This window comes from Siniperca chuatsi, linkage group LG16 (assembly GCF_020085105.1).
Source record: "Siniperca chuatsi isolate FFG_IHB_CAS linkage group LG16, ASM2008510v1, whole genome shotgun sequence".
Taxonomy (NCBI): domain Eukaryota; kingdom Metazoa; phylum Chordata; class Actinopteri; order Centrarchiformes; family Sinipercidae; genus Siniperca; species Siniperca chuatsi.
In genome coordinates this window covers 22,151,104-22,173,169 of record NC_058057.1, presented here as the reverse complement: position 1 = coordinate 22,173,169, position 22,066 = coordinate 22,151,104, and the positions used below count along the sequence as shown (strand labels likewise).

Here is a 22,066-nt window from a genome sequence, read left to right as displayed (position 1 = left end):
CAATCACATTTGTAACAGAATATTTCTAACATATTTCTTTCATAGTTTCAAGATGAAACGTTTTATTTTAACAATGACACAAAAATCTTGAATAATTTTAGATATGAAACAAAACGGACACACTGCTCATGATTATTTTCCCCATTTCTGACATCATGTTTTAAAATAAAAAAGGTCAAGGCTCTTCCATATGACATTTGTTTGCATTTCAGATTTTTCATTACAACATACATCTGATTGAATGATCATATCTACACAAGCAAGATAAGCACAATTGTGTCTGTGTACAACAATAAAAACAGAGCAAATTATTATATTAATTACTAACTGAATATTATCTCGTATGATTTGTGACACTAAAAAATACAATACTATACAATTCATTTTTCAAATGTGTTCATTATAGACTCGGGCCAATCCACATGGAGATTTAACTATGTTTATCAATGTATTTTTTAAGTACATAAATGTCATTCACATATAATTCTATAACATAATATTTACACGTTTCTGAAAAATAAAAATGTAGATTTGTGTTATAAAAGGAAATGTGAAAAAAACATCAACAATTTAAATAAGTCTCAGTATGGATAAAAAATAAAATAAAAACAGGGCATGCACTGACATCCTTCAGATTACCATAACAATTAAATTAAAAATACATTTAAATAAAGTAGTGATAAGATGCCTATGATAAAAACATTAGTACAGAGATTTTGAATGTAGTATTTTGTATCTCAGGCTTGTATTAGAAAATGGTCAGTCTCCAGTTTTGTAAACATTACATCTTGTAAAGACAGAAGAAAATGTTTTGACAGTTTTCAAGAGTTTAACCATAGATGTTCCCACCAATTGTCATTTCTAACGCACCTGTAACAAAAAGCTGTGTTATGTTCATAAGGCATGGCAAAACTAGTGGCACTTCTCAGTAATTGTTGCTTTCCAAAATCCTATTTTTCCCCCTCCAAAAGACCAGTCGAGGAGTTTCTTGTGTGAGTGGAAAGCTGCTCTGTGCACACGGAAAACACAGGGTTTTCTCCTAAAAGTCTTGCTCTTATAAATACTGAGGTAAAGAGGAGAATACTGAGTAGTTGGGACAAAGGTCCTGGCTTCTCTGAGTGGTTGTCGCCACTTAAGGCCTCAGGTTGGCTTCTGCCTGTAGTCTGTTATGGCCTTCCATAGTTTACACAGGATCCCGCCTCTGACAGGACAGAGAGAAAATACTGTTAAGTTACAATATACAATGTACAGTAAGTTACCGCTTGCATGTAACCAACAGAAATTACACTGTCTGCCCTATAACTCAGCTTTTCAATGTTTTTTGCTGTCTATAATTACCCATTGTAACATTTTCTGACACATTTTCACATTGTTTCTCTTGTCTTGAGAGTATACATGTGCACATCATTATCTGTCAATTAATGTTGCATGAAGCAAGTTTTTTACTAAATACAGAGAACAAGGTTACTGTAGGGTATACCAAGTTAAATTAAAGACTTTTTAAGACCTTGTTAATATGACATAGAATGCCATTTAATACCTGTTTCACAGTCAAACCGGCCAAAGTATGAAAGTATGATGGAAAACCAGAAGGGACGATATGGAATAGATTCATTTATGTTTATATCACATTTATTTCAGTACTTCCCAGCGGTATATGACAATAATTCCTATATAATTAATTAAATTAATGCAAACTGGATTCGGATAAGCAGTAGAAAATGGATGGATGGATTAATTTAAAATTATTAATTCATTTAAGTTAATTTCAGTTTTTGATAAAATCGAGTCGACGAGCTTCCTAGCTAATGTAGCTAACAGTAGTTGCAATGTTTGCGAAAGGTCTCCACAAAAAAGGAGTCTCCTGTGCACACAATCCACCGTCGTACCAGACTCACTTGTCATTTATAAGTGTATAATATCTCCCAGAGACCCACAACCGGATACAAAAACATTTCATAAATAACATTACTTCCTACAGCATGCAAGAGAACAATAATAATAATAAATACTTTTAATAGATTATAGATAATACTTTCTAAAGCCTTTTTAAAGAAACTTTAAAGACTTTTAAAGACCTGCAGATACCCTGGAGAACATATCACGTTCACTCTTTGTGGTGTGTATTACTGTCTACCACCATGTCTTTTTTGATACTACCACTGAGGGGCACCAATGGCAGAAATCATACACATACAGTTGACAGCTGATATGCTGCCTCAAATGGGATACATTTAAAAAGGAGATGAAAACTGTAGTATTGCACTAATAGTACTTTAGCTGTAGGGCCAAATTTAAGTTTCTAGCAATACATCCAGAACCAAACTGTGAAAACAATTTAAGAACCTGTGAGCTCAGTTTTACACTACTTGCTAAGTCCTAACAAAGGAAATTGAATACAAACTCCATTATGCAACAGAGTTGTCACAGCTTCACTTCTGTGTTTCTGGTATTCGGAGAGCTGCAGTGCTGTTTACATGTGAGTGTCAGCATGTATTTTAGTGACTAAATAGTGAATACAGAAGTGAAACTGTTACCAATCATCTTGAAAGACAAAAAAGTTTACTACCTCAGTCTTAAACTCTTCAGATCGTCTCTTGTTATATCGTGGAGGATGTCGTTCAACGTGTACTCCTCATTCAGTATCTACAGAAACAAAATGAGGACTCAGGGTGAAAACATGCTGCTGTACTTAAACAAACTATACAGTTACATCAGATTCAAGAAAACTCTTAGTTTACCTGTTTTTCTTTGGAAGTGTACAATGCTTTCTACTGTCTTTTATTTTATGGTTTAATCTAGTTGCAAAGCACCTAGTAACATTGTTTTAAGAAGGGCTTTATGAATTTCCTCTTTTTTTCTGGAAATACGGAAACAACCATCACAGGACGACAAAGACCAGCTGAACTGTCTCAAAGATTCAAGTGTGTACTGTATAATCTTGTGCTGTGGTGACTCACTCTGTCTATGGAGTCCTGGTCAGCACCGTAAAGCCTCAGCCAGCTGGTCAGATCTGGGTCTTCATGTCTGTCTTCAGGTTGACTCTTCTGTTCCTCTGGACCATTTGTTGATGTGGGGACATCTGCCAGAGCATATAGACTCCTTTAGACACACTGGACCCATTCACACAACATTTGCACAGGAAATAAACTGCAGCACCAAAATAACCACATTACAAACAGCGGTGGAGGAAGTATTCAGATCCTTTACTTAAAGTACTAATACCACACTGTTAAAATACTCTGCACAAGTCCTGCTTTGAAAATGTTACTTAAGTAAAAGTATGTAAGTATAATCAGGAAAATGACCTCAATAAAAGTACCTCAAATTTGTACTTAAGTACAGTACTTAAGTAAATGTACTTAGTTACATTCCACCACTGATTATAAGGATACGTTAATTAATTTATGCTTCGATTAGATGCCTAATATAGCAACAATAGTCAGTCAATATATCAGCACCAGGTATGTTATTATTGTTCATTTGTACTGTAACTAACCTGTATCTCATTTTTTGTCCACATAAAGCTTATTTCATATTTGTGCCATGCAAATTAAAGTAGCTCTACCAATATATCCACAGTGCTGATTTTGGCTTATCACAAATATATGTATGTATTGGTGTACATGTTGGCAGATATGAAATAAGAAACTGCAGTAAAGTAAATTGCAGCAATACATGTTAGACTGCATTTGACCTTAATTTTTAGTTCTAATTATCATTTATAGCGACTTAATTTCCAGTGTAATTTACTGCTCAAAATGTAGTTGTCCAAGTGTAAAATCTTCTGCCCCAGGCATATTTTTTATCACAAATGTATTAATTTAAGTAATTCAACATAACATGCCAAAAATGTTTGATCTTGATTAAAAATGTCTGAAATTCTGATCTTGGTTCCTTATCGGGCTCAATATCCAGTAACAAGTGGGCTTCACACTGCAACACAAGCACTAAGAAATGGTAGCACAATGTTTGCACAAGGAGTTTGTCCATTTAGAAAGGATCAGGAGACACAGCAATATCATCACATCACCAAGACAGGATGCATATCATACGTAATAGGTGTTTTCATCCTAAAATCCCACATCAGATCAGCAAATTAGAATTAAAAGTCACACATTTGCACCTCCAGTAGATGATGAGAAAGCTTTGTTCATGTGCATTGTTCAAGTCACAACGTGCATAAATTATTTAGTGAGCTGGAGGGGAAAAAGTCTGATGCAACCTCAGTGAATTTTGGATATTTCCCTGCACTCTTAATTACCCTGTGATTTATTTATTACAGATCAGCTGTGAATGGAAAGTGGAGTCTTCTCAAAGAGTCACAGCTTGCAAAATGTAAAGGCAGACTGGTAGTAGCATTAGAAGTGGTGCTAGTTTTGCATACAGTGAGTGTAAAAAGGTAAATTAGATTAAAGCACAGACCTGCGGCCTCAGATCGCAGCCTCAGTAGTCTGATCTCCTGCTCTCGCTCCTCCAGCACTTGTTGCAGGATGGCCTGATACTCTCGCTCCTTCTCCAGCAGCTGTTCCAGCAGCCTGAAGTCAAACAAGTCGGAGGGAGGAAACACGACAGGAGGATTTATTTTTATTTTATTAGCAGAAAGTGATGAATAATTAATTAAATGACTATGTGAAAGCTAACTAAAAACTGTACAAATGAAAGCTGAAGAGATCCCATGCTGCTGTAATGTGTCTAATCACAGTAAATGTTCATGGCTACCTGTTGGTCTCCAGCTTCATCCGGCCCAGCTCCATGCTCACAGAGCGCTGTGCATTATGGGACTCGTGTGAGACAGTGGAGCTGAGCGTGCTGACTCCTGAGGTGGCCACGGTGTCGTCGTGAGCGGCGACAGGAGGCGCCCGGCTCTGGTGGGTGGAGTTTCTCTCCGGCTCAACGTCATCGTCGACGTCCTGCTGGTCGGCCGGATCACTTTCTGAGGCCAGACTGAAGTGAGGCCTCAGCTCTGAACACAGACACAAGGCGTTACTTTAGTGACTTAATCAATGACGATCGATAGGATGCAGTTTGTTTGATTATGTATTTGTTATGAAAATACACTGTATCATTGATTATGATGCTGACAAGAATGTATACATTATTTTATATATACACTGTGTAAATATATATATATATATATATATATATATATATATATATATATATATATATATATATATATATATATATATATATATATATATATATATATATATATATATATATATATTATTAAAGTATTAGAACTTAAAAGCTTGAAGTTGATCAACAGAAAATTGAGATACATTTTGATAATTAATTAATTAATTAGGTTATTTATCAAGTTAAAATAACAAATATTCAGTTATTGTCACAACACCACCTACTGGCAACAGGAAGTGACATGTTTTACACTTTGATTTACTCCAGCAAGCAGGTTGAGTACATCCACTCCAAATGTGATCAGAAATGGATTTAAGACCTTCATGATGCTTTATTGTGAAGATTGTGAGTTTTCGACAAACGGCCTTTGCGTGGGGGCATGGCCAATTTCGGTGCTTCGCCATGAGACAGGAAGCTGTTGTAACTTCACTTTTCATTGTCCAAGTATCCTCAAATTTCACATGCTGGATAAGAGTCCCGTCCTGAACACATCTATATGACAGTATTGAGTTACTTACATCAAGTGATCATCTTCCTTGTATAATTTTGTAAGCTTCTGCAAAAAAATACAAACTGCCAGACTCAGCTGCACATCAGTTGAGCTTTAGAGCTGCTACTAGTTCTCCTTTTCTTACTTTTGAGCTACAGTAATGCCCCTACTGTATGTTGAGTGGGCCTACTCAACACAAGAGACTAGTTGATGCACTAGCACTTATTTATTGTGCACACATACAGTAGATGAATTTGGTGTTTTAGTCGTCATCACTGAACATCCTCAGTCTCCCAAATATCTGTCGTTACTGTAGCTTCCAGGGAAAACTCCTATATTTATCAGGTAGTCAGCGCTGCCCTGAGGGACCAGTGATAACTTATTTAGAGAAGTTCTGCTCAGGACACTGATGATGTTACCTGGAACCAGGATTGTGATGGCCGTCTGCACAGCTTTGCGGATGATGTTGTCCAGAGCGAACATCCAGTGAGGCTTGATGTTGTGGTTTCGCAGCACTTTGTTCACCTGAAGATGTGAAGAGTTTCATAGTCAGAAACGCAGTTTTACTGTATTTTCATACTGAATACACTTCATATTATCGGTATATTTTTATATTCATGTTTCGTATCTTTTAAGTTGTTTATTCATCCATATTTGGATGAATAAACATTCTTAAAATTCTACTTAATACAGTTGATACTCCCTTATTTCCTGATTTTTAATTTATATTTAATTTTACTGCTCTTTCTTTACCTTGCTATATTCTGCTGCAATGACCAAATGTCCACAAAGGGACCTTTAAAGGATCATATTATATTTGCAGATATTTTAGTCTTAATTATTGTGCTTTTGAATGTATGCACTACAAAAAAATGAATCTTCCCAGCTGTATGACTTTCCTTCTTCTACTATAAATTGTTTGCACTGAAGACCAACAGGAGGCATCAGAGCTTCATCTTCCTGCAGGATTACGCAACACCCCTTACATATATGAAAACAACCACTTGCTCTTGTGTAATTTCATCTGCATTACTGCATTTCTGAGGGCGAGAGCAGATCAGCCTTTTTACAGAATTACTCCTGACAGATTCCCCTTTTATCGTCTTACTAAAATGTTACAAGAATTTCACAGTTATCTGTCTTATCTGTGTGCAGGAAGAGCAGCAACATGACAGCCTGCTGCTCTCTACAGCTCATGTAAAATGACAACAATTATACTGAAGTGTTCAGAGCCCATGGTTTATGCAGAGGGCTAGGAGCACCTCTACTTACAAATAGGGGATGGATAATAGACAGGAAATCACATGTTACAGGTGCAGGAGAGGAGAAAATGAGCAGCATGTGAGTCTCAAAGAAACAGTTTGGGTTTTGTTATGTTGCAATTTAAAAATGTATCCTCAGGTAAGCTGAAGACAATTAGTCAATTAGTAAATTAGTAAAATTTAATTGTTTGCAGCAAAGAGTTGGGTTGCCATATTTCTAATATTTAGATCAATAATTCAAAAGTCCAATAAGATGAGATGTGAGATGTAATGTAGAGATTTACTGCAGTGAGTTCCTTCTTGATCTTCAATGCAATAATTTATCTGGTTCTGTAATGTTCGCTGGCGTTTTTGTGTTTAATACTTACAGCATCCTGGAAGCCAAACAGCACAACCTGCAGCTGACTGATGGCGGTGCTGTCGAAGTCCAGCTCCAGCTTGAGTTGAGACAGTGTGTTGGCGATGATTTTCCTGTCCGCCATGCGAACAAAGTCGGCAAGACTGACCACAAGGGTGGAGATGTGCTGAGACTTTAGCTTCATTATCTCAGAGCCCTGGAGGTGAGAGGGTGAGGGTAAAGATGGGGATCGACAGGAAAGGTTGAGGTGTACGTAAGGTACGAGGGGTTTTATATTTGATTTATCTGTCTGACTGATGGTGCCTTCCATAACCAACCTGTGTGAGGGCCTCCATCAGGTTGGCCACCACCTTGTCACGGTCCTCGGTCAGGATGTGGTGCAGGGTGGCTCGTCTCTCGCTGTCCTTCCGAAGCATAAAGAAGCCTGAATCCTTCTCATCAGGGGACGGAGGCGCACTGTGGTCCTCGAAGTTCTCCACTGGAATACTGAGTAGAAAAGAAAACAAACATTTTGGATTCAGGTCCTGTAGACTAGAACTACATGTTTTTCCTCTTCCAATTCTAATACAGCGCCCACAACATAGTTTGTAAACAAACACGCATGTAAAACTCTTGAATTAAAACTTGATTTGGGAGCAGAAAAAGTGCAACATAAATGTTAACAGATAGGGGGCGGTGCAAATATGACTTTTCATCTTATGCAATTCAGTGTATCTTCAAAATTTTTTCCACTAATTCTAAATAAATAAAAAGAAAAAATATATATGGCTACAGTCTGTGTGTGTCTAACAAACAGCCATATCTCAACTAAACCCTGTGAAGAAAAAGTTAGGATTTTATATATTTATTCATAATTTTTAATTGTGTACTCTGTTTTTACTCATTTCTGTTTTGTATTTCTATCATGTGTTTATGTGCTTTTTGTTTCTGTTTCACTGCTGAGCAACCAATTGCCCTTTCAGGATAAATAAAGTTCAAATGTGTGTCATATGTTCAAATTTGATTAGAATGTTACATTTTATTATGATTATCTTCTTCTCCTTTGATACAAATCATCAAAGTTCATCCAATGTTTTTTTTGGACAGCTGATACCAGCGTTTACATTACACTGTTTAGTATGTTCAAACTAGATTATTTTCATACCAAAATATTTCCCAAAATTAGATGTATCCAGTGTTTCCTCCAAAAAACACTCTTTGGTTGAACTGGTTGTAACTGGGAGACATACACACACAACACTAAAACAGTGTTTGCATTAGAGCCAACTCAGCTAAGGGCTTCATATAGACAATTAGCTTAGTATTTATCAATACTACAATCATAAGCAAACATTATGTCAATGTAAGGTGAAGCAAAATGACAGATTACTAATAAAAGGCCACCATGACACCAGGAATCTCGGTCCCACTCATCCTACCTGAGGAAGAGGGACCTGGGCCCCTTGACATCCCTCTCGCTGTAGCACTTGACGCTGGGCTTGAAGATAAAGGGGTTGGAGTTAAGGTCGTTGTCAGGGGAGACGGAGCCGTACTCACTGCTGCTGCTTGTGTCCTCCACCACCACCGGCACTGGCAGGGAGATACTGCGGAGGTACTCTGAAGGACACAACAAACATAAGAAAATGAAAACCTTGCTCATGCTTGTTGTACTAATAATCTGATGTATTGCTTTGTAGCACAGAAGGAGACAAATCAGGAAGTAGGAGCTGTTCTTCCATAACAAAGAGAGGTAAACCTCTCAAGAGGATGAAATTAGTAAAAGTGTTGAAGAAAAATTTCTTTTCAGAAAAAAACACAAAGAAAAATCAGATAATACTCCATCACGTTTAAGCAAAAATGCAAAAGCGTAGCCTTGATACTCTTCAGCAAAGCAGGCAGATGTTTCGTGAAACTGACACTGATACAGATTATAAAGTAGTCCCTCTAGTGGTAAATATGTCTGAAAGAAGAAGAAGTGTAGAGGGTGAAGTAACTCACCTGATCCCGGTGACAGCGCTGTGGGGGAAAAACATAAAATGTGTGTCAGCAGTTAACAGAGAACAAAACAGAACATGATTTCCATTTCCATGTAAGACTGGCACAATAACATTTCCAAGTATGCAGAGGGGCACAGCTTTATTCAAATCTTTTGTGCTGGTGCGGGGTGGAAAGCCAATAAGAACTGAGACTACTGACAAATCCAGACAATGAAGATTAAGGGTGTGCTCAGGTTGCATCTATTTATTCCATGATGAGCAGGTATAGCCGGTGACACTTATCAGCAGATACAGTTCAGGTACATCTAAGGACACGTAAAACACAGCCAAAATATATATATTGACTTTTAATGACTAAAGTAACAGCTGTCAAACTCTACCTCAGTTTCAGTGTGACTGGCTGATCATTATGTGCATTTGCTTTCCCATAAAGTGGTCAGTTGCAGTGCTTGTCGCAGGAGACGGTTAGCCAGTAGAAGCCAGGTTGGCCAGGAGCAAAGACTGCCTGGAGTCTTGTCATCAGCGTGAAGTTGTCTGACAACCAGCGGAGACTCCAGGAAGTCACTGCTCCCGGCCAAGAAATAATCCGGCACATGAACCCTCGTAAAACCACAAGCTGTTGTTTTTAAAGTTTGGTTATTGTATGCATTAAAGATATTGCGTGTTAATTAGTAAGCTTTGGAGGTGGTAGTAGGTGGATTTTGTTAACTTTGGACAGAGCAAGGCTAGCTGTTTCCCCCAGTTTCTTTATGCTAAGTTAAGCTAATGGTCTGTAGCTTCATACTGTATTTACCACACAGATACGGGATATCTAACTCTTGGAAAAAAAGCAAATTTAGTCAAACTATTCCTGTGACTTGTTTGTTTTTGGTTTGTTCAACCTTTCTCGATCCACTTCTACTGAGCGATTTTAAATTGCAGTTTATGCAATTGCCCAGGACACCTAGCTATAACTTTATGGAAGCTAATGGAGGTCCAAATGAGGAATAAAGTAGAAAAACATCAACAAGGCATTCTCAGCTGCTGAGCTGAACTACACTGAACTGAACTCACCTGTGAAGCTGTTCTTGCCCTTCTTCTTGCGGCTGGTGACGGTGAGGAACTCGTCAGTGAGCAGGTCGAGGGCAGTGGCACGACGGTCCGGGTCGGGCTCAAAGCAGCGCAGGATGAAGGCTTTGGCCTCCAGCGACATGGAATCTGGGATCTCTGGGTGGATCTTAAACATGCCCACCTGCAGACAAAGGACACATATTTAGTTCAAACAGGAGCAGAAGGAGCAGAAAGGAATTAAGACATACAGAAGTTTAAAATAAGAAAGAAGAAATAAGAAAACTGAGAGCACACTGCCTCTCAAAAGCTCTCTGAGATGTCCTGCTCTCAGGGTAAATTATTTGAGTCACTGCATGGAGACAACTTAAGTGTAAAGTGAGTGTTTGCCCAGTGAACTATGAACCTGGCTGTAGCTTGGGGCAGCAGTTGAGAGCAATAATGCTCAAAGTTCAAGCGTGAGACTCTCATGACAATAATAACACTAGTAATTCCTGTCGTTGCTGTTGAGGAATGTTGACATAAGATTAGCAGGGAGATGCCCCTCCCTTGAGACATTCCACAAGGATGAGTGAAGTATACAAGGACTGTTTTACTATCTGGGACAAGTCTATGCACCATACACAGTGCAGACATAACATGAGATCTTTTAAAAGAGAAAAATATGATGTGATTGTACTTGCAGTTCCATAAATTCTGTGATCTTTGTCCTGAAAATGTGAGGAGATCTGATTTCTGATTTTATGTTTTGTTTACCAGAAGGTATATTCAGCACAGTAACATATGCCTCCTTGTTTGAATTCACAGCCCTATAATTAAATTACATCATATGGAAAATTCCATGATTCAGAGCTTTGACAGGAGTGTTATAATGTTTTCCAGACAACCTTTAAACATCTTTTACTGTCTTTAATGGGCTACACATGGCTAAGAACAATATTTCATTGGTGTGGAGCATTTTACATTTCCATCCAAAGCAAATACAGAGTGTAAATTGAATAAGCAAAATATTTCAAACAAAGGCATCTGCACATAGAAACTGGAAAAAAACTCTCACTGAGCTACACGTTTGTTTGTGTTCAAACAAATGTTTGTACATAGACAATATTTGGAGTTTCTACTGGGCTCGATCATGTTACAGCACACAGTTGGTAACACAATGCAGGTGGCTGATTCATTGGTTTTGTTTCCATAAAAAGAGGAACTGATAAGTGCAGACGCCGGACTTGCTGAGTACTTCATTTGACGGCGTCTTTTTAATGAATTTGCTGAGAGAAAGTGACTTTTTTAAAAGCATATCGTGAGCATGAGGTAATAAATGAACTCAACACAGTGGATTTTAAAGGCCCAGGCTGGTAGAAGAAGACTTGCATGACACACAACACCTGCAGATAGTTTGCATGTACAGTAGGTTTCCATAATTTTAATGTGTGAGGGTTGATAAAAGCTAATTGTCTTACTGTACTAGTAATCATGTCTATTACCATCATGGAGGTCTAGTGGAGAACTGGCTGTGCACAAATAGTATCTTTAATCAGGCAATAAAAAGATATACTTAAAACATATTGTGGTAGCGTTGGCGTAGGTCATGTTTTAATGAAGATAACATAGTGTCATAAGGTAGTGTTTTTTGCTAACAAGTAACAGTAATCTGTTGTTTCTTTATTGTCTTGTCTCTCTCCATTAAATCGTTAAAAATGTAACTTCATTCGTATTTAACCTGAACAAACCCCCCAATACTCGACAACCTGTCATCACAAGAACATGAAGTTTCATATTTAGGTGACATGATGACCAAACCAACTCCATGACACCTGAGCAAACTCAATTTGCTGATGAAGACTGTGAGATGCAGTTACATGCTCTGGAAAAAGCTATTATTATGTGGTCCTTGAATTAGGATTATTTTATTTTAAAAAATGAAGTTAATTATAATTAAATTAAAAGAAAATGGGGAGAAAACTATATACAATATTCACAAATCTAGTTTCAATGCATGATACCTACAACATGCTAACCATTCCACAATCAAGTTTCCTATAATAGGGTAACATTAATAGTTCTTGAGGTTGAATCAAGTTTGAGTTATAAATAATTAAAAGGTTTTCTTGCATTACTTTGTAATGTTTAGATGGGCATGACTTTCAACTTATCATTGCTGTTGTTAGTTTGGTAACTTTAACAGAATGATGTTATTTAGATATCTAAGAGGAGAAACACTCCATGCCAGAAAAACTTAAGGAGTAATTCAGTTTCAATGGACGTAATTTCTGTTGGTGGTTTGCAAAGCAAATCTTGTGGCTTTTGAAGCAAGTGCACAAATCAATGAAAACAACAGGAAGCTGATGGTAAACTCTAACATAATCTTAAAAACATGATATATATATCAGATACTTTATAAAACATGAACATTTACCACATCCTCAGTTCTGTTGAATGACACAGCTGCAGCTGTTCATTGGCACTGCTGATCAACACTTTATGGAAGATGTCACTACAGAAACAGATGTTCACCTGTTTTCCACAACACGTTTGCTAAAATTAAACACATGATGGGATGTGGGATGATGGGATTTGTTATTGCTGGTGTCTCTCACCTTGAACATAGCAGCCTGTGGTTCTCCCAGCTCATAGAAAGGTGGTTTCCCAGTTGCCATCTCTATGATGGTGCAGCCCAGAGACCAGATGTCTGCTGGCTTGCCGTATCCCCGAGGACCCTTGTCTATGATTTCAGGAGCCATGTACTGTAGTGTGCCTAGATAAACAAACATAAATACATAGACATAAAGCGAGATATTTAGATGTTATTTAGTGTAGATCTCCTTTAGGTGTCAGGGCCAAAAAAGTTAACAAATAAGTAAAATCATTTTCAGTAACTCAGCAAGATAGGGTATATGCTTAGCAGGGTTTCAGTGTTTGAGCTGGGATTGCTAAAAATACTTTCAGGATGTATAATAATATAAAAGAAACTTGATGCAGTCTCATCTGGCTGTCACGTTATCAGATATATTTGCATCTGGATGTGTTGTTTTTATTGTTGACAGTTTCATATCTCTTCCTTTAAGGATGTCCTTAAAGGAATTGTTCGACATTTTGGGAAATACACTTATCTTTTAAGATGCAATCTGCAATCAGCCAGATTAGCTGTTTCCCCTGTTTCCAGTCTTTATGCTAAACTAAGCCAACAGGCTGCTGACTGCAGCTTCATATTTAACAGACAGACATAAGTGTCTTCTCATCTAACTCTAAGCAAGAAAGTGAATTAGCGTTCTTTCCCAAAATGTCAAACGTCTGCTTTTAGGTGTGACCTTAGGTTGTGTTTAAGGTGTGATCTGTTATGATTCTTCAGATACATGATCTAATTCTGATCTTGCTGCTGGCTATCTCGGCCAAGACACTCTTGATCAAATAACCAGCCAGCAAACCTAATGAATGAAAGTAAATTAGTAAATAAATAAGTTAATTATTGACGGTGACTCTGTCAGCAAACTCTAATCTTAATTACATGCAGTTAAAAGTGTGTCAAACCTGGCCTCTGCTTTAGGCAACATCAATGCACTTTTGCTCTTTTTACATTTAACAGCTCCATGTATACAACTAAAATAATATGGGCATTACAGATGACTGTTCAGGTTTGGGAACAAGCACAGCAGTATGTTACAGTCAGTAAAGGTAAAAGTGACATCAACAACTGATGAAAGAAACTGATGTAAATGCCAAAAATAGTTTGCATTTACCTCTGTCCTGTCCTGCAAATAACCAATCAGGTTACAAGAGCTTTATAAAGCTTATGGTCTTGTGTGAGAAACAGCAAAGAGCCTCTCTGTGATGTCAATTAACAGTGATGTCACAGCTCAGTCCAAATTTTCAGCTCCCCATTGAAAGGACTCTTTTGTTCTAACAATAGCCTGCTGAGCAGTATTTGCTGCTTTTAAAACCTTGTGTACTGAACTAAAAACAGGCAGGGACACATTTATAGCAGGCCTGGGCTATAAAAAGGAGTAGCCCAGTTTTCTGAAAGAGCACCACCATTCAGGGTAAGTCCCTGTCTGTTCCAATAAGCTGCCAGATGATCTAATCCAAGAGGTCAAACTGAGCTGCAATTGGCCGCTGTGGTGCCGACATCACACAGGCACAAAACTGCCCATTCTTACCGCAGACTCATGCCAAACCCAGCGTCTCTGAATAGCAACAGTCAGCTATTCCCAGTGATATCACTTACTAAGGAACTGAGACTGGATTACTGCTCTGAAATGGTGACAGCCAAAGACAAGTATTATCTGTATGGGGTTACCAGCTTTATTTATGGCCACCACTGAGCAAAGTTTAGTCTGTCCTTGTTTATTGAAAATGGGGATTTTTGGGAATTTGATAGATATCTCAAGCATTTTTGAGGGTTTGTGTGAATTGGAAGCAGGGAGTAATTTAGTCAGTCAGAGGGTCAGAGCGTACCTGTGAAAGTCTCAGTGCAGGGGTTGATCCCAGCCAACCTCTTGGATGTGCCAAAATCTGATATCTTCAGGACGCCACTGTAGGTGTTGATGAGAACATTATCGCCCTGCGGATTGAAAAGACAAGAACAGATACAACCATTTCCTTTGAAATTCCAAGGCCATGCTGGTACTGAGATAATGTGAGGTGCTTGCAAATCCTTGAAAGTGACAAACAGCAGGTTACAGCTCACTGCACGGGAGGAGGAAGGCGATATCCCAGCCAAAACAAAGTGATTAACATTTATGTGCCGCTAATGATGCTTATATGACCGTGTTGTTTAATCAGGTGGACGCATGGGGAAGCGGCTGCTGACCCTAATGACTGTCTGTGATGGAAGTGTTATCAGTGTTGGTTTCTCATAACTGAGATAAAACAGGGAGGGGATTTTACATAAGAAAAAGGGGATGTCAGGATTGCTGTTGTAACCAAAGAGCTATAAAGAAAATGCTAAAATGCTGTGAGCAGCTGAGATGCTCTTGGAATGCATTCACACCAAATCAAATTTACTGTGCACAGAGAGTCACAGGGAACGAATTTCAGAGTGCAAACAAACAGTGAAGGATTTAAACTCAGACCTTTAAAACGGAAATTCTTCAATCCTTGAATAATTTCTCTTGGTTCTTACTTTATATTACATTACTTACTGTGTGTCTGTCTGTGTTTGTGGTTTTGTGTCTGTGTGACTCATCAATATCTTTGGGTGGATAGGTGTATTTTTTCTAATTTCTTTCTTTTTTGTTATTGTTGCATTTTCTTGTAATTATTTTATTCTTCTGTACATGTTTTTCTGTTGCTGTACGCATCTTAAATGAAAGCAGAGTTTACGAGTGATGAAATAAGCTATAAATAAAATTCCTTTGCCTTACAAACCGCTAGTCTGTCATAGATGTCAATCACATGTCAATCAAACAGTGTGGCCACTGGCCAGTACTGACATCTTTCCCCCCTGGACGTCCTATTGACAAGGTTTAGGTTTGTCTAGGTGGTGCACTTTTTCTTTGTCTGTTCAGCCACTGTAGCCCTCACTGCTCATGGTAACTACTTGCTTCTTCTATCTATTACAACTAAATGCAAATGTTAAGTTTATGACCTCCTGTGCACCGGAGGATTTTTTTTCTTAAAAAAGGACTTACCAGACACAAGAGTAGTTGTGACTGTCAGTGTCAACATTTTCACAAGTGAAATTTGAGTTGGATCACAGCTGTATTATGGAAATCAATGCGAAATTGAAAGAAGCCTTTAAATGCAGCCTAGTTCAGCATCCTTGTAGAATTTAAATAAATGATAATAAACTCTAATATGGCTTAAGATCTACTAGTTTTTTTCTTAATTCTCTAAATTATGCCTCTCTGGAAATGAGCCTGCAAGAAGCCAATGATGCCACAAAGATGATAAAAAAAAACTCCAATAGACATTAATTGTACAATAACTTCTGTTTAGTCACCTTGATGTCTCTGTGTGCTATCTGGTTGTCGTGCAGGTATTTGAGACCCTCTAGGATCTGCCGCGTGTAGAAGCCGATGGTGGACTCGTTGTTTTTCAGAGGGCCCCACTTGGACCTCAGCAGTGCAGACAGACTCCCTGGAGACCACGGGACAAAGAACAACAATGATCATCAATACAGTAGATTCACTCTGAGCTGAGATTAGCAGCACATTTCTGATCAGTCGGCAATTCAGAGTGTTAGTGAGTCTGTAGTGGTTTTCTTCTACCTTGATACTTCTGATAAATCATGTACAAACTCCATTTTCCATGCATTTATTTCAGAAATGCAAACAGTTTTAGTGACGAGTTGCAAGTCTTTTGGCGTAAAAAGTGGATTACATTTCATAAGCAGTCTGAAGTAAGTTTTTGGTAATTTGCCTTTTTTGGAACTGCAAAAATCTATTCCAAGACAATTTAGTTGTAATAAAAAACTCATCGACTTCAGCAGCAAGTTGGTTTTGTGGTGTAAACACAGCCATCAGTGCATATTTATTCTTTTGAGTAAAACATATCTTTATTCAGGTAAGCTGAGCATCTTGTCCTTTTCATTTAACTTGTGCTTTGTGTTATTTTGTCTGACACTTATTGCAAGCTGTGTATATCTCTTGTTTGAATCAAACTCTATTCTATCTTTCATTTCCTCATTATAAGAACATAACAGCAACAACAGGTCTCACCTCCAGGCACCTGCTCCATGAAAATCTTTATGAAGCCATTCTCACTGATGGATCCGAGGTACTGGACGATGTTCTTGTGCTTTAAGTGCTTGTGAAGAGCGATCTCCTCGTGGAGCGGCTGAGAGTACCTGTATTAAAAAAAAAGCAAAGACAACAAAAAACTATGTTAGAGTCAATGCTAGAGAAGAACAGATTACAATGAGATACTTTAATTCCCAGAAAACAGGTTAGATACTGTATGTAGATGAAGTGTATGTGCTGGTACAACATGCTGATCAATACTAAATACAGTTAAATACTGAAGAACTTACCAAACACTATTTTTCTGTCTTTATCGTCTCTACAGATAAAGATTTTTGCTGTTCTTTATCTCCCCTTTTGTGGGATTTTGAAGGATTTTCAATTAAAGTTTCCTGTTGAGTCAGATAAAATGATTCATTTGTTGAAGATCAAAGGTCCCAATTTTAGTTGAAGGTGTATTGAAAAATGAAATTCCATTCTAAAATTTTAGATTTCCTGATTCAACAACACACACATGCAGTATATTGAAGTTACAATACGCCATTATACCTTTAAAAATAACACCCAGATGATAAACTTAAAATGGCTAAAACTACAAAACCCCACAGAAAACTTTCAAATACAAAGCAAAACCATGATTAGGGTTGATTATTTTCATTATCAGTGAATCTACAGATTATTTTCTTGATTAAATGATTAATCATTTGGTCTATAAAACATCAGCAAATGGCTAAAAATGCCCATCACTAGTTCCCAGAGCCCATGGTGACAAATGTCTTGTTTTGTCCAACCAACAGTCAGAAACCCAAAGACATTCAGTTCATCATAGGAGGCTATGAAAACCAGAAAATATTCACATTTAGGAGGTGGGCCAGTGATTTTTTATCATTATTTTTGTTTATAAAAATGACTTAAATGATTCATCAATTATCAAAATTGCTGCAGATTAATATTTCTGTTGATCAACACATTTTTACAGCACTAACCTAGATGAAAATAAAAATACATGAAAAAAGCCTAAACTATATTCATCTGATAATTAACTGATTCATGGTCTGAGCGTGCATTATTCAGTAGAGAAAGAAGGCTCATGTAGATGTCACTGTGCCTTTTCTTTAAGGTGACATGAAAGTAAAAAGGATAGATATAGATGACGTGTTAGCAGCCAAAAGAATAAACCAGAAAAACAGCGAGGCCAGCAATTTCTTTTCACATTCAGCTCTCTGCATGAATCACACCCTCTCTCTCTCTCTCTGCCTGTCTTGAGATTTCAGTCCTCTTATAAATTATTTACCCAAATTCTCCACATTCTTTGCAGCCGAGCGCCCTGCTGACTTGCTGATGTGATTAGTGGAACTAAGTGCGGCATTGGAATGATCTAGTCTGTGAGAGAGTCTTGCAATTGGAGATGAGTAGGTACAGAGCTATGAGGAGACAGGCGGAGACAGTGGTGGGAATTCAAGGTGGAGGGTGGGAGTTCGCCTTCACACCTCTCCACTAACCAGTCACTCAAGTGGATACCAGCCCAGTGAAAGCCAGAAACCACCAGGGACACCGCTGAGCTGCGCTTCACACTCACAGTCACAGGAAAGCAGCACTTTTCTTAATGATGCTCAGCAGCAGTGCTGAACAAGATGAGGCATTAACAGCTCAGACACCTGTTTACATTCAGGCTGTAATTTAATCTTTGCACAGGATAATACATTCGCAAGGACAGCTAAAAATATAAAGTATGTCCTGGCCTCAAATCAAAAGAGTTTATCCTCTTCTGAACATGAATGTGCCAATTCCTTAGCAATCTAGATTAGATTAGATTAGATTAGAGTCAACTTTATTATCATTACACATGTACAAGTACAAGGAAACAAAATGCAGTTTAGGTCTAACCAGAGGTGCAATAAGCATGTGCAGGATATAAAGTGTGTGCATAAATGCAGGATAGAGCAGTATTATGAAATATTTTACAAGTGGTACTATGGACATTATATACAGATGGCATTACTATAAACAGAAGTATACTGATGGATATGTACAATTATGAATTGGCCTGGGCAGAACAGTAGTCTAATGAATATTAAGTATGGACAGAAATAGTTAACAGTGCAGTAGATGAGTTATTGCAGTATTCAGTACATAGTACTGGAGTGCAAATGATGCAGTATATGTATAAATAAATAGTCCAAATGTTCATTTGCAAATAGTGCAAATGAACATGTGGTACATCAAGCAAAAACAATTTAGCAGCATTAAGGGGACAGTGGAATCAGCGGGGAGCAGAGTTCAGTAGGAAGACAGTTCTGGGGAAAAAAGCTGTTTCTCAGCCTGCTGGTCCTTGTCCGGAGTCACCTGAGGCGCCTGCTGGAAGGTGGGGGAGAAAACAGTCTCTGGGCGGGGTGAGAGGAGTCCTTAAGAATGCTGCGGGCTTGACGCAGACAGTTTTTCCTCTGGATGTCCTCAATGGCTGGAAGTGGAGTCCCTGTGACGCGTAATCTGCCACTTAGATTACGATCAATCTTGTGCAAATATGATATTTTGATCTGATGTTGGCACTACAACAAAGGTCAGTGGGTCACCAAAAATATTAGCATTCATTCAGTTTTTGATGACTATGGAGCAACGTTTTTATGAGCGGTTCCCCATTTTGTTTGTATTGCGCGCACGACGACGCACCGCACTCAAGGACGTAGGCGACGCGATACATATTCCTGCCGTCTGTTTCACGCTGTTCAACAGTTGGTAGCTGCACTGCGCAAAGAATCATAGCAATGTGCTAACAAAGGCAGGGAAGAAGTTTGCAAGCTAGCAAACATGGATGTAAACAATCCAGGATTCTAAATATTTATTTTATGAGGATGGAAATGCATTCAGCATGTTTGTTAAACCTCAAGGATAGACACAATGCGTTTTGGTGAGAAAATCTAAACATAACTTTTGTTTGTTTACAAGAAAACTTCACAGGGCACCTTTAAGTAAAAACTGGCCATTAGTTTTTGAGACATCTTGTCATGAACCAAAATGCTGGTTGAGGGAAGATTTTGACCTGTTGGTGGTGTTGGATGAAGGGTTACATGGTCATTAACTTATTAAAAATTGTCCTCTGGGGACCATGAATATTCATATCAAATTTCCTTGTAAACTGACGGCTTACTAATATACAGACCGACTGATATCACTATTGTTGGGCCTCTCTGCTTGCGAGGCAAAAAATGGGAAATGCTTGTGCCTGTAAGTAACACCACATGACTATACATAATGTACATGAAAGTGATTACATTATGTCACTGGCATTTCACAAAGTCCCTGCAAAAAGGCTTCCTCTGTGGTAACAACAGTGTGAAACCTTTAGAGCGACAAATAAAAGAGAACATGGTGGCCTTTTCCTGAAAAAGGTCTGGGCAGATTCTCACCTGCTGTCTCTCTCTGGTATTTCTTTGATGGCCAGTCGGACCTGGTTGCTGAGGTCTCGGCCTGCGTACACCACTCCAAATGTGCCTTTTCCCAGAACCACCCTCTCTCCATGCTCATCGTACTCATAGTCGTACTGTGGAGACAAAGGCAACAAGCATGCAACAGTCACTTTAACAGTTAAAGTGATAAACGGTTGGTGATGTACATTTATTGTTAAATCAGATTTTATTAACACTCACTATAAAGACCTGATATGTTCCTACCACTGTGCCTGTAGCAGAGTAATATTTGATTACAGATTAATGATTCTCTAAAATAGTTTATGTAACTGCATTTGGCTACTATAATCTAATCTAATCTTACTCTAAACTATTTTTGAAGTAATCAGAGCTGCTGCATTTTTATTGAAGAAACTAACAGACTACTGTAATCCTCTCACATATACAGTAGGTATCAACCATAATAAAGCACCAGAGACAGTCTTTTAAAAAAAATCTTTTAAACATATTTTACAAATGAATGAATGATTGAAATGAAACAATCAAAATAATATTGGTATTCTGATTATTTATAAGTGACGACACCTTTTCTTTTGTATTACTGTATATTACAGAAATCCAGCTACATGCAATTCTTAATAAAGACCCAGTGGCAAAAAGGTTAAATGTGTAGAAAGAAAGAAGCAATTGCATGGATATTTCTTTGATTGTTTACACCTTAAAATAATCTTCAACCTGCAAATCTGAACATAGAAAACCTACTTCCTTCTGTGTGTTTTGTAACTGTACTGTTCTGTACTTTAAACTATTATTTTCAAGATTATTGTTACAGAATCCAGTTACTGCATTGTGCTCCTGTTTTTTGTGCTGGACAAGTCCAACAAACCAAAACAACATATTTTTTTATCAAAAGAAACTTATCTGATTACTTATTTCTTAATTAACGTTTATTTGTAATCAGGTCACTTTAAACCTGTTACATTGGTTCCTTGACCCTGATGAAACCTCAGTAAGAAAGGCTCAAATATTCTACTTTTCTTTCTGAATCATGTGATTGATATTTACAGGAAACAAGCTAAGACCTTGGTTTTCAGGACAGGTTGTGTTTAAAGGGAAAGGGACAAACTGACAGTAAAGTTAGGCTGACAGATATAAAAGTAGCTCTTGACAGAAACCTGTTAGACATTTGATCCGTGCCTTGCTACTGAGTCAAAAAAGGTGCAGCAGCGTTTTTGGGTAATTAGCTTTTCTTTTCCCAAGGCTATGCTGGGAAGACAGGTGAATGCAGCAGCAGGTGTCTGTTCTGTACTGCCAAAGCATACAAAGCACACAAGCAAACTCCAGGCCTTATCCCAGCAGGTTACTGTTCATTTTCACTGGGTTTGCAGCTGGGTTTACAATTATAATGCAAATTGTGATGAAGTGAATTAGAAAACCTAGATGGAAATCCAGAGTTCATACACGCTTAAAACAGATTTTTGTCAAAAGACATTACGCTATAAAAAGAGAAGGAAATAAAGTGTTGATAAATTATTTCATTGCAGTTTATAATTCTGCATTTCTTTGTTTTTCTGTCTTTTGATGGAAGCATGAACAAGGAACTTGTCCAAGTCTAAATAACTGTTGAAAAAGATGGTTTTGTGGTTTTTTTCTGTCAGCAATTAAAATCTTTTCATGAAAACACCACAATCACATCATATTTCCTGT

General features: G+C 37.9%; 1 protein-coding gene across 1 annotated transcript in view; it reads right to left on the bottom strand.

The window, feature by feature from the left end:
* Positions 1-42: 42 nt before the first annotated feature.
* The window catches only part of map3k5 (mitogen-activated protein kinase kinase kinase 5), a 76,145-nt gene continuing 54,121 nt past the window's right edge, over positions 43-22,066 (bottom strand). Inside the window, exons 15-30 of the mRNA XM_044168340.1 lie at positions 20,360-20,493; positions 16,932-17,059; positions 16,214-16,350; positions 14,728-14,833; positions 12,873-13,030; positions 10,282-10,459; positions 9,230-9,247; positions 8,671-8,848; positions 7,570-7,738; positions 7,263-7,448; positions 6,052-6,157; positions 4,723-4,966; positions 4,426-4,538; positions 2,961-3,082; positions 2,570-2,646; positions 43-1,201 (exon numbers count right to left, since the gene is read on the bottom strand). Coding sequence (XP_044024275.1) covers positions 1,141-1,201; positions 2,570-2,646; positions 2,961-3,082; positions 4,426-4,538; positions 4,723-4,966; positions 6,052-6,157; positions 7,263-7,448; positions 7,570-7,738; positions 8,671-8,848; positions 9,230-9,247; positions 10,282-10,459; positions 12,873-13,030; positions 14,728-14,833; positions 16,214-16,350; positions 16,932-17,059; positions 20,360-20,493 — 2,115 coding nt within the window. The 3' untranslated portion in view covers positions 43-1,140. The remainder of the gene's footprint in view (positions 1,202-2,569; positions 2,647-2,960; positions 3,083-4,425; positions 4,539-4,722; positions 4,967-6,051; positions 6,158-7,262; positions 7,449-7,569; positions 7,739-8,670; positions 8,849-9,229; positions 9,248-10,281; positions 10,460-12,872; positions 13,031-14,727; positions 14,834-16,213; positions 16,351-16,931; positions 17,060-20,359; positions 20,494-22,066) is intronic.